The sequence below is a fragment of the Pelodiscus sinensis genome, chromosome 4, assembly GCF_049634645.1.
Source record: "Pelodiscus sinensis isolate JC-2024 chromosome 4, ASM4963464v1, whole genome shotgun sequence".
NCBI classification, from domain to species: Eukaryota; Metazoa; Chordata; order Testudines; family Trionychidae; genus Pelodiscus; species Pelodiscus sinensis.
In genome coordinates this window covers 41,666,784-41,685,764 of record NC_134714.1, presented here as the reverse complement: position 1 = coordinate 41,685,764, position 18,981 = coordinate 41,666,784, and the positions used below count along the sequence as shown (strand labels likewise).

General features: G+C 46.5%; 1 protein-coding gene across 2 annotated transcripts in view; it reads right to left on the bottom strand.

The window, feature by feature from the left end:
* Positions 1–17,698, bottom strand: part of SPTLC2 (serine palmitoyltransferase long chain base subunit 2) — a 150,914-nt gene extending 133,216 nt beyond the window's left edge. Inside the window, exon 1 of one of the 2 annotated variants that reach the window (XM_075926793.1) lies at positions 17,464–17,698. In XM_075926793.1, coding sequence (XP_075782908.1) covers positions 17,464–17,589 — 126 coding nt within the window. In that variant the 5' untranslated portion in view covers positions 17,590–17,698. Of the gene's footprint in view, positions 1–16,247; positions 16,611–17,463 lie in introns of those variants that run through there. The other variant, XM_075926794.1, reaches the window with a different exon arrangement.
* Positions 17,699–18,981: the final 1,283 nt, after the last annotated feature.

The window sequence follows — 18,981 nt, the reverse complement described above, 5'->3', positions numbered from 1 at the left end:
ACAAAACAGATATCAGACAAGATCACAAAGAAAAAACTATTTCTTGCCTTTCAACCAGAAAGGACACTCTCTCAATGACCTAACCACCTGCATTCTGCTACAAAGACCTTTTACATCTGCACTTGAAAGGGAATCCTCTGAACTGTCATTCATGTTAAAATTCGACACTCTCCAAAAAGGAATGAACAAACACTCAAGCTATCTTACCCATTACCAAGATAGCTTCCCCAATTATCACCTCTAATACCATTAACTCACAAACATCCCACTCTCCCCACCTCTATCACCATCAATTCACAGACACTTACCTTCCTTCCTTTCCCCCCCACCCCCCGCATCTCCCTCCTGTTCTGAAATGTGATTTGTCCTTTTCATATGTGTTCATTTTTTAAATTGTATCCTTTGGTATATATGGTTGTGACTATTTTCTTCCACTATTTGATCTGAGGAAGTGGGTCTGGCCCACAAAAGCTCATCATCTAATAAACCATCTTGTTAGTCTTTAAAGTGCTACATTGTCCTGCATTTTACTTTAGTTTCTGATAGACATAACATAGGCCTATCAACTTTCATCATTCCTGTGTAGTATAACCCTCTTGAAGGACTGACGATAGAGAGGTCTCTGACATAGCTAGTTCCCAATCCATTAAGTGCCTTATATGAAGGCAAAAAATTTGAATTCTGTTTTGAAGCAAATGGAGTTCTCAACACAGGGAACTGTTAGACTGTGGGGGGTTTTTTTGTTTGTTTTTCAGGATTCTGGAGGCATCTGGAAAAAACTCTGCTGCAACTAGGGAATGCATTTGAGGAATACAGAGGCTTCTGAAAGACCACATTTGCTTTTCCACAAAAAAAAGCAGAAGAGCAAATGTGCTCTTTCAGAAGCCCCAGTATTCCTCATTCTATGAGGAAGAAGGGGGCTTTCAAAAGAGAGTTTTTTCCAACATTTGGCTCTGTTTAGACAGGCCAGATATCGGAAAAGCCTCGTGACAAAAATATTGGAAAGAGGTATGCAAAATGCAAAGCACATTTTGCGTACCTTTTTCCAACAAAAACCTGCAGTCTAGCTGTACACAGAGCTATAACACACTTGCACTGTGAACTGTTAATGAAGCAAGACACCAAGTGCTTTATCAGCCTAACTAAGGAAGGGCTTGTCTTCTTAATTGCAGGCACTTAATTACACTGCAACTGTCTTGCTTCCTCCTCTTTCCCCATCCCCTCCCTTTCTCTGCTTTAGTTGTACTCAAGACCCCTTACTAAGTGGGTTGTGCCCATGAAAGCTCATGATACCATCTACATTTGTTAGTCCCTAAGGTGCTACAGAACTATTCATTGTTTAAGTTTTTTCAATTACAGACTAACACGGCTACTCCTCTGAAACTCACTCAGAGATGTGAAAGCCCACCCACCCACCCAGAGGGCAGCAAATTATAGTGCTGTAAGTCATCAGTGTAACACTCCTAGAGCTGGGAACTACGCAGTTTACATAGAGCACTTGGAGAGGTCTCTTTCACTTTAAAAAAAGCATTGCTATGACAATGCTTTCAAGTTTAAAGTGTAGACTTCGGCTAAATCATTTTAGTAGGAGTTGGATACAACTCCAGGCACAGTGAATTGCAACAGGATAACCTGAAGGAAATGAAAGGATGGATCATTGTAGCATTTTGTACAGTTTCCTTAACACAAAACAAAAGCTTTTCTTTTGATAAGAATGTTCATTGCTGTTTTCTTCTTTTTTAAAGACTTCTTAGTGGCAAAAGCACAACAGAGTACCAGGTTTAAATTTCAGGCTTCATTACCAACTCAATTAAAAGCCTAGGAAAAAAGTAATGGTTGAAATTCAGCTAAAGCCCAGTGGTCTCTGAAAGTTTACATCCTTGCAAAATAGTAACCTGCCCACCCACCCACCCACACACAGGGGAGGAGAGTTTTGTTTTTGCTCCCCTCCCCCCCACCCTCGAAGGTGAATAAAATTTATGGGGCTTTTTCCAGTCAGTCATGGTAAACAGTAAGCAAGCATATTTTGTGCTTAGGTGGGCAAATTTCCCAAGGATGCACTACACTGATTTTTTAAACACATCATTGAATAACTCAACTATAATTACCCAGCCTCCTAATTATTTCATTCCACCCTGTAATAATTTCAGTGTACATAATGCATAAACAGAGTATACCAAGAAATTGAATGTTGATTGGAAAAGCAAAATAACCAGTGATAGCATATTAAGTCAATTACGGATGTAATAATATAGTCCACGGCTACTCAACACGAGGCCACAGCCCCTTCGCATGCAGTCCACGGCACCTTGAGCCACTTCCTGGGCCGCCTGCCTGCCTCATTGCTAGGGCTCCAGCGGCATCACCGAGTCCCATGGCTTTGAGCCAGGCCACGTGCACAGGAGCTGCCGGCTGGCGGGGGAGGAGGCGGCAAGAGGTAGCGGCAGAGCACGCCTGCTGTGTCTGCTACAGCGGCAGCACCTCCGTGCAAGCGGAGCTGCATTGCGCGGCACTGAGACAAGCCGCGTTGGCACATGTGCAGGAGCTGTAAGCTGGACGGTGGGGGGACAAAAGGTAGCATCAAAGCATACCTGCCACATCTGCCACAGAAGCAATACCTCCCGGAGCCAGGCCGTGTGCACAGGAGCTACCGCGGGTGGCAAGAGGCACGTGGCAAGGCAGTGGCAGAGCTGGGCAGCAAGACGGCAGTGGAGTCAGGAAGCAAGGTCGGGGTGAGAAAGGTCTGTGCTGCGGCTTGGGTCGTGTTACAATATGGCTGGTTTTTCCCAGGAATGTCCTCGTTTTTACATGTTAAATCACAGCCCGGAGAGGTTTTTTTAAAGGCAAAAAGTGTCTGGGATTTTTTTGCTCTACAAAGGAGATCAGGGAGGGGGGCAGCGACACGTGCCCTCAATGGAAAGTTTGGAGCCTGAACCATTCACAGCCGCTCTGTGCATAGACCCCAGTGCCTGGAGGGAAAAAACGCATGGCTCCGGTGAGACCCAGGGCATTACCCTCTGCCCTACTAGATTTATGTCCCCAGCTCTGCAGGAGGGAAAGGGCATTGAGTTAAAACAGAGAGCCTGAGGGTGTCTGACTCTTGGGGAGGAGTGGGTGCCTTGGATTACAGCAGGAGGGCTGGAGGGTGCCTGGTTCTGGGGGAGGGCAGGGACACTGGGTTAGAGCATGGAACTGGGTGTTAAAACTTCTGCCTTCTTTCCTTTCCTGTAGGTGGGCAGTGGGCCTGTCGGTTAGATTTGGGGGTTCCAGTCTCTGCTCTGTGAGGACTGTGGGAGCTGGTGCTTGGTGGGGCAGGCAGGGGAAAGGAAGGGATTCTGGGAAGCAGTATTCCCAAGTTCCTTTTTGAGCCATGCCACTTCTCCTCTTGGTGGCTTTAACTTCACATTGATTGTACTTATATTTCAGTAAATATTGTATTGGCAGTTTGTATTTGATTTGATAAAATTGTGAAACCAAAACAATAAAGTAGTCAATATAACGGCCTTCTGTTGATAGGTGTTTTAGTAGTTAAATTGCTGAACTGTCACTGCTCATTAAAAGTGCTGTCATATAGGTGAAAATCGGGTAAATAGTGCATTTTATTAATATCAGTAGATCTGACTTAAATGGGGCCTGTGCGCTGTGTAGTCTTGCCTTTTTCTTTGTATTCATGCCCATCAGCATGAAAGAAGCTATTTGCATACATTTGCAGCCATGCTTCAGTTGCAGTCCTCGGCATGAGCTGTGGGTATCATTGTGGCCCCTAGGGCTTCCAAAGTTGAGTAGCCCTGATGTAGTCAATTAACCTATAGGCAAAAGCTTATAGGTAAATGCTATAGACTATTCCCTCCCCCACCCAGGAAATTTTTTAGTAGGCTGACCAGCAGCCCAGCTTAGTACTGGCTTGTGCTGGGTCTGGGACCAGCCTCCACTATAGTGCTGCATTTAAAGTGTATTAGGAAACAGGCGGGCAGGCAGCACAGCACAGCTCAGTTCTGGCTCATGCCAGGTCCAGGAGCTCAGACTAAGGATGTTAAACTGCAGTCAGTAGAATTTCCATCAACTACTCGACTAGTGGATAAGTACTTCCTCGTTCTCCTTTGAAATGTGAAAGAGCCCCACTGGGGCTCTTGTATATTTCAAAGGAGGAATATAGAACACTGCATGCCGCCTGGGGCCAGTGGGAAGTCCCACTGACTCTGGGATGCATGCGGCATCCCTGCTTTGAAATGTACAAGAGTCCCCAGCAGGGGCTCTTGTGCATTTCAAAGCCATTGAGCCCGGGGTCAGTGAGGGACTCCCCAGCTAACCCCGGGTTCCGAACAGCATTTCAGTGGAACCTGGGATCAGCTGGGGAGTCCCCAGCTGACTCCAGGCTCCACAGTGCTGCCCCTTTGAATGCCACTTCAGGATTCCAAAGGGGCAGTGCCACACAGCTGAGCTGCAGATCAGCTGTGCGGCAGCTGCCTCTTTGAAATATCACCTTGGGGTTTCAAAGCGGCAGCGCCACATAGCTGATGCCTGGCTCAGCCATGTGGTGCTGCTGCTTTGAAGGTACCCCTTCTTATTCCCCCCCGCCTCCTTTGCTGCCTCTATCGCAAGGGTGCGGAGGGAAGCGGCTACTCGACTATCCAATAAGCATTTGTTTACTAGATAGTCGACTAGTTCTTAACGTTCTTAGCTCAGACCCACCCTAGACAGGGGCTGCTGCCACCCCACACTGCTGCCTCTTTATCAAAGGCAGCAGCACAGGGCAACTGGCAGCCAGTCTGTGCAGGGAGTTAGTTTTTAAACCATACAGAGGCAGCAACACAGAGTGGCAGGGGGGTCCTCGGGAGTGAGGCTGGAGTGCACTGGATGTCAGACCCACCCACAGGACTATAGAATTGTCGACTAAAATTCATGAATTTACTTGACTATTCAATTAACTGATATTTAATATTCCTAAAGTCAACAGCACAGCAAGTCTTTGGCAAACACCAGAAGTAATCATAGGGTCTTATTGTTCAGCTGCTGTGCTTCTTTGTAACTTACTATTAACAGATGTCTAGAGTCTCCCTTATGCAATGTAATCTATGCAATTCTGATAGTATAAAAGATGCTGCATATTTTCCTATCCTAAAGACAATTAAGATACTTTATGGATTAAAACGTTTTGGAAATGAAAACCTGATTTTTCAAAATTCCTCCAGCACACTTAATTTCTAGGTATGCCTAAGGCAACAGCTTCTGCTTCCATCTACTTAATTTAAATAAGTTAAACGCCTCTCCTTGCCCCATCACATATTAACTTTGGGACATGAATTAACTTCCAAATGCATTAGCCAAAAATATAATTTGTACCATATCTCCAAAAAGCCTTTAAAAAAACCTCAAAAAAGTGAATGGAATCAATAATTATCATAAACATTAGTCATTAGTTATTTTAACTTCCTATCATATCAACTATTTATACAGCAATAGCATCTACAGACCACAAGACATCAAAGTGCCCCCCCCAATCTTGATTAGATGTTGTATTTATTAAAAATTATAACCTAAAGGACAAAAAAGATGGGGAGGTCTATGACAACTACGAAGTTTAGGCAAAATGCCTGCCATCACCATGAATTGTGATGTTAGCACCACATTTCCTTCCTCCCCACACTCACCTTAACTAAATTTTCCTTTTAATTCACCCAAACATACATATTTGTAGACCGTACTGAATTTTTTATTACACTTTCCCCCCAAATAAGCCTCCATACACAAATATTTCAGTTTCTACAGCTGGAACACCTCAAAGAGAAACTGAGCTACAGGTTAGACCTCCCTAGTCTGGCACTCCTGGGACCTAACCAGTCCCAGATGAGGGATTTTGCCAGCCAGGGGCGAGCAGACGTCCCCTCCACCCCCACCCCATGCAGTCTTCCCCCCGCAACTGACCCTCCCAGCCCTGGATCCATTGTAGGTCCCACTGCCCTGCCAGTCTCCATCTCCCCCTTGTCTGCCATGCCAGGCAGCCTAGCTGGGGTGTGCCACCCCACTGAGGCACTCCAGGTCCCACCAAGGCTCCCAGCTCTGTCGGGCAGCCGCACCAAGCAGCTCTGCTGCAGCACACCAAGCTCATGGCTCCATCAGGAAGCTCAGCTGAGGTAAGCCAGCAAACCCTGCTGAGCAGCCTCGCTAGCTAGCTGAGCACCAGTGTTCCACTGTGATGCTCTGGTCCTAGAACCACCATGGTCCTTCCAGACCATGGATGCTGTCAGACAGGAGATAACTGGTTTACAGATATTCAACCTGTACTTTTAGCCATTCTATCTAGTTTCTCCTATCATCAAGAGGTAAGGCCCAGTCACCACAAGTTATTTTTCAGCCTACTCCATCAATAATACACTTTCAATAGCAACTTCAGTTTGCAGAGGTACTCTATTTCCTGCTTTAAGTGTCTGCATATCGTTCATTGTTAAACTACTGCGTCACTCGCCTCCCCTCCCCTTCAGATATGGTTATATTCTGAGTAGTGAAGCAGCTGCTGTGTGTATAGCTGACCAAGTTTTAGGATAAAAGATGCTGCATATTTTCCTTTCCTAAAGCAATCAATAGTTCTCATTCTAGTTGCTATCAATAAACACACCCAATTTTTCTCTTGAAATTCATTTCTATAAAGTACATTACCTTCCTTCCTCACCACATGGCAAAAAGCATTAGATCTGTCACACAAAGCATCTTGGTCTATCCTCTGACTTATTTAATCTAGTCAACAGCTACAAACTGGCTGAAAAAAAAGCACTCTCCTTTTTTTGCTCACCATATATTAGTCCAACTGTCAACTGCAAGCACAGTTATATATTAGCCTGAAGTTCTCACTCAAGTCAAAAGGTCCTTAACATTAAAAGTCTCATTCCAGCTAACTACTTGAAAAGGTAGTTTGTTTTAAAAATCACCACAAGCCTATGCTTAGAGGGTGCCCACAGAAACCCTGATTTTACTGAACTCAGGCTGACTGGGTGGTACTGACTATGCAGTACTTTAAGGTACCATCTTAGGACCACATAATTAAGAAAGCACAGGGGATATATTATGAGATACAGAGCTTTTCCTTTTCATGTCATTAGTCTAAATCCAGACTTGGTAAATAATGAGCAGGAGTTGTCCCAAAAGCTTAACAATTCCATGCAAATTTTACTAGTTTGTGTTTTCATGATACATTCAATTTCACATCCATCCACTCAAACACAGAAAGAACAAATAGGGTTATATTGTACACCCCTGATAAATTCCAGCTCTGACAAACAAATGCGGAAGTATATCCCAGAATCTAGGGCTCTTCACTGAGAACAGCCATCCAAACATGGCAGCATACAGCAATAGAAGCACCATACCAATAGCCAGGACTCAAACCATAAGGTCTTAGAGATCAAAGTCTGTGCCTAGCACAGCCCCCTGAACCAACAGACAACCTCCCCACCAAAAAAAAAAAAAAAGTGTGTTTGTGTGTGTGTGGGGGGGGGGGGGGGAGAAGAGGTTAATATGTTTCTTTCAGCTAATGCTGTCAAGATTGTCTACCCGAGTGTATGCTGTACCATTTGAAAATTAGGAGTGATTTTTAGTTGTAAACTCAGGATGCAAAATCCCAATTAATCAGTTAACTGGTTACATATTAGGCTAATCTAATATTTAACAGGTTAACTGACTAAGCAGGATCTCAGGCAGCCCCTTTTCCCCCCCCAGCCCTATGTGAGGGGCCTGCAGGGCTGGAACAATCCTCTGCCCAGTGTCAGGGGGCTGCTCCCAGAGATTGAATTAACCTTTACTCATTGAGCATCACATGGTAAGGGCGATGCTTACTAGGGAACTGATTATCCGGTTATCTGTTCACATCACTATTGTAAACCCAAGCAAAGTATACAGCAATAACTCAGTCTGGAGACAGAGAAGATGCACTTTTAGGTACTCAATGCTACCACAGATTCCAGAAGCAGATGGAGATTTAAAACAAGTCACCTATTCTCCCAAAACAGAAGCTTCTAGAACATACAGTAAACTTCTTTAACAACAAAGACAAATTCATCCTGTGCACTGCAGAAGTCTTCCCCCACTCCCAGTACCACTATCTTGGATACAACCACTTACGCTTCTTTTAACTAAATGTAACATCCTTGTTGGGGAAAAATGTAAAAGAAACCCACCACACTAGCATTTAGCTTCAAAAAGGGGAATATAGAAAAATGAGGCTAACCCCACATGGCTACACACAACTCCCACACTGTTGCCAACCCCAATATCACAGACACCCCTCCAGTATCTGAGGCAGCAGTGCAGGGATGGAGGGGGCAGGCAGGAGCTGATACACACAGGAAGCCAGCTTTTAAGGTGATTTCACATGTGTAACGGCTCTCATGGAGCTGCCTGCCCACAGTGCTGCTGCTTCTGTATCAGAAGCAACAGAGGAGGAGCCTCCTCCCTGTGAACAGTGACTCCTGCCTGCACCCCAAATGCAGATGTGTTACCGCTGAAATTTTCAGCAGTTACACATTTACAAAAATAAATGTATTTTAACATTGAGTCTGATTCCAGGGAGTGCTAGCAGTTTCAGTTTCAGCTTCTGTGGCAGTTGGGACTGAGAGCCTGCCATTGTTCCCTTGATTGCCTCTGATTAGCCTCAGGCTCAGCCTTCCCCTGTGTGACTCAGAAGGGGGCAGGCCTGACCTAGGCAAGCAGGCTTTAAAAAGCCAGAGCAGTGCGACTAGGGGAGCGAAGCGGACAGGGGACTGCAGACAGGGGAGTTGAAGAGGGAGTGACTGATGGTGATGAAGACCCGTAGCACTTGTGCCAGTACTTCTCCTGTCTCCTCCACCTGTGCCTGTATCCAGACAGAGAACCTGAGCATGGATGCCTCTACCCAGGTCCTGGTGTGGTTTTGCTGTATTTGTGAATTGCAATTCCCACTGAGTGATCTCCAGGCTGGGGGAGACAACCGTTGTGAAAGGTGCCTGCTGGTGGAATCTCTCAGGCAGCAGGTGGGAGAGCTACAGGAGGAGGTGGCCAGGCTGAGGAGCATTCGAAGCCATGAGGAATTCCTGGACAGTATTCCTGTGGAGTCCACGGAGGTCACTGTCCTAGGATGTGGGACTGTTGACCAGCCACTTATGGAGGAGGCAGTGGTGCAGGGTGAGCACTGGCAGCTGGTTACTTCCGGCAGCAGGCAGTGTTCCACCCCTGCTCCTAACCCTCCCACTGTGTTGTTACATAACCGTTACACTTTACTTTCAGCAGGAGACAAGGAGTCACCCCCCACAGTGGAGGAGACCAGGCCTTGCACCACCAAGGTTGAGCAGTCTCCTGCCACCACTGCGAGGAGGAAACGTAGAGTAGTGGTAGTTGGAGACTCTCTTCTGAGGGGAACGGAGGCACCCATCTGTCGCCCTGACAGCTCATCTCGAGAGGTATGCTGTCTGCCAGGGGCCCATATCCGAGATGTTACGGAGGCATTGTCGAGGATTATCCAGCCCTCTGACTACTACCCCATGCTACTCATCCACGTGGGCACAAATGATACTGCCAGGTGTGACACTGAGCGGATCAAGTGTGACTACAGGGCTTTGGGAGTACGGGTGAAGGAGTTTGGAGCGCAGGTGGTATTCTCTTCTATCCTTCCTGTCAAAGGTAGGGGCCCGGGCAGAGAGAGGTGCATCCTGGAAGTGAATGCCTGGCTGCGACGATGGTGTCGCCAGGAGGGATTCGGCTTCCTTGATCACGGGGTGCTCTTCCAGGAAGGACTGCTTGGCGGAGATGGAGTTCACCTTTCCAGGAGCGGGAAGGCCTTGTTTGGACACAGACTGGCTAACCTTGTGAGGAGGGCTTTAAACTAGGTTTGTCGGGGGCAGGTGAGCAAAGCCCACAGGTAAGTGCTGAATGTGCGGGACTGGGAGATGGGTTGGAAATGGGGGGGACTACGGCCTATAATGGCAAGGAGAAAGGAGGGTCAGGGCACAACAGGGAGGCAAGATCAAATCAGTATCTTAGATGCCTATATACAAATGCGAGAAGTATGGGTAATAAGCAGGAAGAACTGGAATTGCTAACCAATAAATACAACTATGATATCATTGGTATTACAGAAACCTGGTGGGATGGGACGCATGATTGGAATATTGGTATGGAAGGGTACGGCTTGCTCAGGAAGGACAGACAGGGAAAAAAGGGAGGAGGGGTTGCCTTGTATATTAAAAATGTACACACTTGGACTGAAGTGGAGATGAACGTAGGAGATAGCTGTGTAGAGAATCTCTGGGTTAAGCTAAAAGGGGTAAAAAATGAGGGTGATATCATGCTAGGAGTCTACTACAGGCCACCTAGCCAGGTGGAAGAGGTGGATGAGGCCTTTTTTAAACAATTAACAAAACTATCCAAAGCCCAAGATTTGGTGGTGATGGGGGACTTCAACTATCCAGACATATGTTGGGAAACTAACACAGCGAGGCACAGGCTATCCAATAAGTTTCTGGACTGCATTGGAGACAACTTTCTGTTTCAGAAGGTTGAAAAAGCTACCAGAGGAGAAGCTGTTCTGGATTTGGTTTTAACAAATAGGGAGGAACTAGTTGAGAACTTGAAAGTGGAAGACAGCATAGGGGACAGTGATCACGAAATAATAGAGTTCATGATCTTAAGGAAAGGTAGAAGGGAGACCAGCACAATTGAGGTTATGGATTTCAGGAAGGCAGATTTTGATAAGCTCAGAACTTGTAGGTAAGGTCCCATGGGAAGCAAGACTGAAGGGAAAAACAACTGAGGAGAGTTGGAAGTATTTCAAAGGGACGTTGTTAAGGGCCCAAAAGCAAACAATTCCGCTGTGTAGGAAAGATAGAAAATTTGGCAAAAGACCAGCTTGGCTTAACAAGGAGATCTTGCATGATCTCAAAATTAAAAAGGAGTCATATAAAAAATGGAAACTAGGACAACTAACAAAGGATGAATATAGGCAAGCAACACGGGAATGCAGGGGCAAGATTAGAAAGGCAAAGGCACAAAATGAGATCAAACTAGCTACAGGCATAAAGGGAAACAAGAAGACCTTTTATAAATACATTAAAAGCAAGAGGAAGACCAAGGACAGGGTAGGCCCACTGCTTAGCGAGGAGGGAGAAGCAGTAACAGGGAACTTGGAAATGGCGGAGATGCTCAATGACTTCTTTGTTTCGGTCTTCACCGAGAAGTCTGGAGGTGTGCCTAACGTAGTGAATACAAGCAGAGAGAGGGTAAGTTTAGAAGATAGGATACACAAAGAACAAGTTAAAAATCACTTAGGAAAGTTAGATGTCAGCAAGTCACCAGGTCCTGATGAAATGCATCCCAGGATACTCAAGGAGCTGATAGAGGAGGTATCTGAGCCTTTAGCTATGATCTTTGAAAAATCATGGCAGACAGGGGAGATTCCAGAAGACTGGAAAAGGGCAAATATTGTGCCCATCTATAAAAAGGGGAATAAGAACAACCCAGGAAACTATAGACCGGTCAGTTTAACGTCTGTCCCAGGGAAGATAATGGAGCAGGTAATTAAGGAAATCGTATGCAAACACTTGGAAAGTAATAAAGTGATAGGGAATAGCCAGCATGGGTTTGTGAAGAACAAGTCATGTCAAACTAATCTGATAGCTTTCTTTGATAAGATAGCGAGCCTTGTGGATAAGGGAGAAGCGGTGGATGTCATATACCTAGACTTTAGTAAGGCATTTGATACGGTCTCGCATGATATTCTTATTGATAAACTAGGCAAATATAACTTAGATAGGGCCACGATAAGGTGGGTGCATAATTGGCTGGATAACCGTAGTCAGAGAGTTGTTGTTAACGGTTCTAAATCCTGCTGGAAAGGGATAACAAGTGGAGTTCCTCAAGGGTCTGTTTTGGGACCCGTACTGTTCAATATCTTCATCAATGATGTAGATATTGGGATAGAGAGTACTCTTATTAAGTTTGCAGATGATACCAAACTGGGTGGGGTTGCGACTTCTTTGGAGGATAGGGACATAATTCAAAATGACCTTAGCAAGTTAGAGAAATGGTCAGAGGTAAACAGGATGAGGTTTAATAAAGAGAAATGCAAAGTGCTCCACTTAGGAAGGAACAATCAGTTCCATACATACAAGATGGGAAGCGACTGTCTAGGAAGGAGCATGGCGGAAAGGGATCTAGGGGTCATAGTGGACCACAAGTTGAATATGAGTCAACAGTGTGATGCTGTTGCAAAAAAAGCAAATATGATTCTAGGTTGTATCAACAGGTGTGTTGTAAGCAAAACTCGTGAAGTCATTCTGCCGCTCTACTCTGCACTAGTTAGGCCTCAGCTGGAGTACTGTGTCCAGTTCTGGGCGCCACATTTCAAGAAAGATGTGGAGAAATTGGAAAGGGTACAGAGAAGAGCGACAAGAATGATTAAAGGTCTAGAGAACATGACCTATGAAGCCAGGCTTCATGAACTGGGCTTGTTTAGTTTGGAAAAAAGAAGATTAAGGGGGGACATGATAGCGGTTTTCAAATATCTAAAAGGGTGTCACAAGGAGGAAGGCGAAAATTTGTTCCTCTTGGTTTCTGAGGACAGGACAAGGAGTAATGGGCTTAAAGTGCAGCAGGGGAGGTTTAGATTGGACATTAGGAAAAAATTCCTAACTGTCAGGGTGGTCAAATATTGGAATAAATTGCCAAGGGAGGTGGTGGAATCTCCCTCTCTGGAGATATTTAAGAACAGGTTAGATAGACATCTGTCAGGGATAGTGTAGGTGGAGCTTGGTCCTGCCTTGAGGGCGGGGGGCTGGACTCGATGACCTCTCGAGGTCCCTTCCAGTCCTATTATTCTATGATTCTATGATCCTTAAGATACACCTTAAAAAAAATGGAGAGGACCAAAACAATGGCTAAACAGTGTAGAAGAGGTAGCAAGAAAGAAAAAAAAAAAAAAAACACACATCTTTTACAAACTGGAAGTCAAATCCTACTGATGAAAATCGAAAGGTACATAAAATCTGACAGGTATAATTAGGAAGGCCACAAAAGAATTTGAAGATCAGCTAGGAAAAGAATTTTCTAAGTACATCAGAAGCAGAAAGCCTACTAAATCAGTGGGGCCAATGGACAATCAAAGTGTTCAAGGCACACAAAGCCATTCAGGGGAAGCTAAAGAAATTCTTTGCTTTGGTCTTCACTGCATAGGAAGACTTCCACTTATGAGCCATTATTTTTAGAAGACAAATTTGAGGAACTCTCTCTCAGATCTAAATAAGGGAAATTTGGGGAAAAACTGATAAGTTAACAGTAATGTGTCACCAGGATCAGAATGTATTCCCTTAAGAGTTTGGAAGGACCTCAGATATGAAACAGAACTGTGGCATGCAACTTATTATTTCTGTATTTCAGTGGTCTCCAACCTTTTTAAGCATAAGATCACTTTCTGAATTTAAGTGCAATCCAGGATCTCTCTAAAACCCAAACCTCCTTGCCCCTCCTCCTTCCCATCCCTTCTCTGAGGCCCAACTCCTGCTCACTGCATCCTCCCTCCCCTATCTCACTCACTTTTTTCAGTCTGGGAGCAGGGATTTGGGGTACAGGAAGGGTTCAGGACAGGGGCAGAGGTTCAGAATGCGAGTTCCAGCTGGGCACCACCTACCACAAGCGACTTCTCGTGGTGGTGCAGGGGGCTGAGGCAGGCTCACCCCTAGCCTGGCCCTGCACAACTTCCAAAGCAGCCAGCAAACTCTCCATCCTTGCACCCCTCTGCTCTGTGAAGATGAGGTACATGGTGGAGGGAGGGGCATCCTGACATCAGCACCCCCTCCTTTTCCTTCTTGTGCTCTGCACAGCAAACAGAAGGCTCCCAAGGATGAGCGGTACCTCCAAGGCAGGAGCAGCACAGCAGTGGTGAGAGGGGCAGATGAAGTGCCAGCACTTGACAGCCCCCTGGCCAAACCACTCAGGATCACCTGTGAAAGGTTCCAAAACATACCAGTAGATCTCGATCTACTGGTTGGTGACCACTGCTGTATCAGATTACTAGAGGGTAGCTACTGTAACACTGACTTTTAAAAAGGCTTCAGAGGCATTTCTGGTAATTACACGCCAGTAAGACTAACTTCAGTCCCAGGCAAGTTAACTAAAACTACAGTGAAGAACAAAATTATCAGACACATTAACATGATATGTTGGGGAAAAAAATCAACCCAGCTTTCTACCCCACAAATCTATTAACATTCTTTGAGGGAGTCAACAAACACAGACAAGGCTGATCCAGCAGAAACAATAAGTGTACTTGAATTTTGAGAAAACCTTTGACAACAAAATTCAGGTACACTGAATTTTGCTGCTGATACATTTTGCATCAATTAGTCAATAGGGCAATTCCGCCTTTGAAGTGTAGCAATAGCCCTAGGGCTGTTGCTACACTTCAAAGGCAAAAGCACTGCAAAAAACCCAGGATCAGCAGGGAACTCCAGCTGATCCTGGGCTCCAAGTGGAGCTGCTGACTTGAAACAACACATGCAGCCTGATGCCGGGCTCCCCATGGCATTTCAAAGTGGCAGCGCTGCACAGAGCCTGGAGTCAACGGGAGAGTCCCAGCTGATCCTGGGCTCCACATGGCACTGCCGCTTTGAAATGCTGCATGCAGCCAGGGGACACCCCAGCTGGCCCCCGGCTGGACACAGCGTTTCAAAGAGGTAACACCATGTGGAGTCTGGGATCTGGCCCCAGGCTTCAAGCGGCGCTGCCACTTTGAAGTATCACATCCTTCCCCTCCCTCGCTGCCTCTTTCTAATGGGTATGCCATGGTGGCGTTTCAAAGGGGCAGCACCACACAGCTGATTGCCCCGGCTCAGTTGTGTGGCACTGTCCCTTTGAAATGCTGCCTCAGCATCTCAAAGCAGCTGACCCCAGGCTCCATGCAGCACTGCCCTGCTGGGAACCTCCTCCACCAATGACAGCAGCCACTGGACCTGGCAGGAGCCATGACTGAGCAAGGCTGACTCAGTCTCCACTCACCGTGGGTCCAAGAACTAGCTCTGCAGCAGGCTGCCTGCAGACCTGGCTCTTACTACATTTAAACTGCAGAGCCACAGCAGAGGTAGCTCCTTCTAAGAACCTTCTCTTACTGACTAATCATGTAGATGATACTGTGAAGAGTTACAAAGGGATCTCACAAAACTGTGTGACTGGACAAGAAAATGGGAGATAAAATTCAATGCTGATAAATGCAAAATAACGTCCACTGCAAAGCAAAATCCCAACTATACATATAAATGATGTGGTCTAAATTAACTGCTGACACTCAAGAAAGATCTTGGAATCATCATGTACAGGTCTGTGAAAACATCTAATCAATGTGCAGTGGTAGTCAAAAAAAAGCTAACAGAGTTAGGAATCATTATGAAAGGAATAGACACTAAGTGTGTGTCTACACTGCACCCTTAGCTCAAAAGAAGATATGTAATTTGTGCTACACAAATTGCGTATCTTATTTCAATTGTATTTCTAAATAGGTTATTGCGAAACTTGGCACATCTATACAGTGCCAAATTTTGAAATAACACACTATTTCGAGACATCCCTTATGGAACGAGGTTTACAGGGATGCCAAAATAGCAGGTCCACTATATTTCACAAGAGGGGACGTGTTCAAAAGATGCAAAGTAGGTATTTTGGGATACCTCTGGTATCCCAAAATAGCCTTGCACTGTAGACGTACCTTAAGATAGAAAATATAATGCCGCTGTGTAAATCCATAGTACACCCACACCTTGAATACTGAGTGCAATTCTGGTCCCACTATCTCAAAAGAGAGTATTTGAATTGGAAAAAAACCCTACAGAGAAGGGAAACAAAAGTGATTAGCGCAATGGTGTGCTGCATGTGGCCCATCAGGGTTCTTATGTGGCCCACAAGACTTTATGTTTACCATTGCACATGCACAGAATTGCCAAGTTCTGATGATTTCTGTCTGGGTAGTTCCCCCCCCCCCCCAGTATTTCTAAAGCATCAAGCATTTAAAGCAAGGGCATTTAAAATAAGGTGCATACGGATTGCACACATTAACCATGAAACCCCTGGGCTCCCTCTGCATCCAATGTAAGTGGTGCTATGGTTCAATTGGCATATCCTGCAAATTCTAGATATGCAAGCTCAGTTAGCAAAATTACCCTTTTTCAGAAGACAGACTTGATTACCACAATCTTACAGCCCACTGAGATGGCTATTCATGCAGCCCACTAACTAACCTCGGTTGCCTATCTCTGGATTAAGAGACTGTTCAGCTCAGAAGATACAACTGGTGAGGATACTGCAAAGATCTGTAAAATCAAGAATGGAGTGGAGAAAGTGTGTCAGTGTAACCACCTGCTGGCAGATTATTTGAACCTGGGACCGCTGGAGATTAGTATAGGAACCTCTACATCTTGAGCTATAAAGTCAGCTCTCAGCTTAGGCTGTAGAGCTCACACATTCTTTTCACTCTGCTGTTAAGTGGTCTAAGTGTCACTACATAGGACAGTGAACCACACCCACTAGATGTGTGGGTTACATAAGGAAGTATAATTTACCTCTTCATGTCACACAAACCAAGGATATTCCAATTAAATTAATAAGCAGCAGTTTTAAAAGAAAAGGAACAACTTCTACACACTAAGCAGTCAACTTCTGGAACTCACTGCCAGGGAATGTTGAGAAGGCAAAAATTATAACTGGGTTTAAAAAAGAATTAAGTATATCCCAAAGAATAGATCCATCAATGACTTTTAGCAGAGATGACAACCCAATAAGGGGCTCCGAGTATCCTTAAACTACTGACTGCCTGAAGCTGGAACTAAATATAGGGGATGGATTAGTTCTTAAATGCTTTATTCCATTAATTCCCCTTGAAAGACAGGACACTAGGTTAGATGGAGCATTGGGCTGAGTGAGAGGGCCATTCTGGCGCTGTCTGCAGTCTCCTCCCCAGCCCACCCTAGACAAACACACACCCTACAGCACTGTCCCTCTCGCCGGCAAGGCTGAGCAGCCTCGAGCCACCTGAAGGGTGACAGAAGAAACTGGTTCGGTCCCTTGCAGCCCCGCCCCGTGAGGCGGGCGAGCAGCCGCTTCACTGGTGCCAGGGCCGGCGGGGCAGCCAGCGCCTCAGGCCAGGTCCCATGCGCGCAGCCACACCTAGTAGCGGCATCCACAAGGCCGAGTCTCGCCCAGGCCAAGGCGGGCCCGAGCGACCCCTGGCAGCCGGCACCATTCGCTGCAGAGCCCGCGAGCGGCGAAGCCTAGCGGGGCGCGGCCCGTTTGCCTGCTTACGGCGCCGGGAGGCCCAAGAGCCCCGACCCGGGCCGGGCTCCGCTGGCCCCCAGCCACCCCTGAGGCAGCAGAGCTGGTACCCCGCGCCCGCTCCCGCAGGGGAGCCCCGGGGCCGGCCGCCCCTTCGCACCGCGCCCGGCTGCCCCGACCCCACACCTGGGTCTCGGCCCCGGGCAGGCCCCGCACGTATCCGTTCCGCAGAGCCCCGTGTTCCGTCAGGCTGCAGCCGTTGGCGCGGAAGTGGGAGCAGGGCTCCCCGGCGCGCTGCTCCGGCCGCTCCATCGCTCCGGCTCCGCCGCCCCCGCACCCCTGCCCGGCAGCGGAAACTCAGCCTGACGCGGTGGCCAATCACACGCGTTTACGTCAAGCGGGGGCAGGGCCCACACCCAATGCCTCTGCGCTTCCGTGACACAGAGGGCAAGGGCCAAGGAAAAAGGGGCGTGGCCAAAAGGAGAGCGGCCCCATGACAGGACCGTGTGCCAGGAGGGGCGGGTCACCAAGATACCCTATCCCAGCGCACAAATATTCTGGCCCGGAGAGGCCCAGCACAGAACCAGGGTGCCCGAAGAGAAGACCATAAAATACCCAATCACAGGGCAGCGAATCGGGAGGAAGGCGGGATCTAGAGGTAGGCCCTGACCAATGACAGGCTAGAAGAGCCGGTGGGCGGATGGGTTTTAGCCAGTGGCAGGCAAGGCGGGTTCGCTGAAGGAGAGTGGCGAAGTGCCTGGGGCGGGGCGGGGCCGTTCATGCACTAGCTCCGCTGGCCCCCCACGGCCGGCCTTTGTGTTGCATCCTAGCTGGCTCCTGGTAGAACCCCTGCAAACAGCAGCCCAGAAGAAATTTATTCTTTGGGACCTGCGGTTGTACATTAAGTTGTGAACGTGTTTAAATTCTTTGTCCACATGAAGCTTGTTGAAAAACCTACCTGTTGATATGTTTGTAAAGAGTTTCAAAGTTGGTTAGAAGTTCTAGTATAATAGTCCTGTATTTTGCTTCAGCTACACCAGACTAACACGGCTACATTTCTATTACTAGTCTAATCAAGACCTTGTGACTGAATGTAGAAAATATATATCAATATTGGCCAAATTAGAGTACAGGAAATATGGTATTTGAGGGAATAAATCTAATAATCCAATCAGAAGTTGGGGGTCACCAAGCTTAATAGAAATTACTCTGTAGAAAAAGTGATCTGCAAAGTGTCAGCACTTGTGCTCACCCTTTATTGTTTCTTAAAGAACAGAGAAGGCATAAACATGGCATTTTTTATGTGTAATTTTACATTTGGGTTTGGGTCTTCAGTTTTGCTGGAGGACACACTGGGATAATAGTGTCCAGTATCAGAGGGGTAGCTGTGTTAGTCTGAATCTGCAAAAGCGATGAGGAGTCCTGTGACACCTTATAGACTAACAGTTATTGGAGCGTAAGCTTTCATGGGTAAAGACCCACTTCATCAGACGCATTTGGGATAATGGGTGGGAAAATGATATCTTAAGCTAAAACCTGATCTGTGATTCTTCTGCCCTTAGTTGAGAGGGGAAGGGCTATGCTATTTAAAAATGTTTAGGTCATTTTCTGCTTTCAGTCACGGGGGTATAAATCTAGAATAATTTCATGGAAGGCAAACAAGTTATTCCAAGTTTGCGCACACGTATTTGAGAGCAGAAGCTA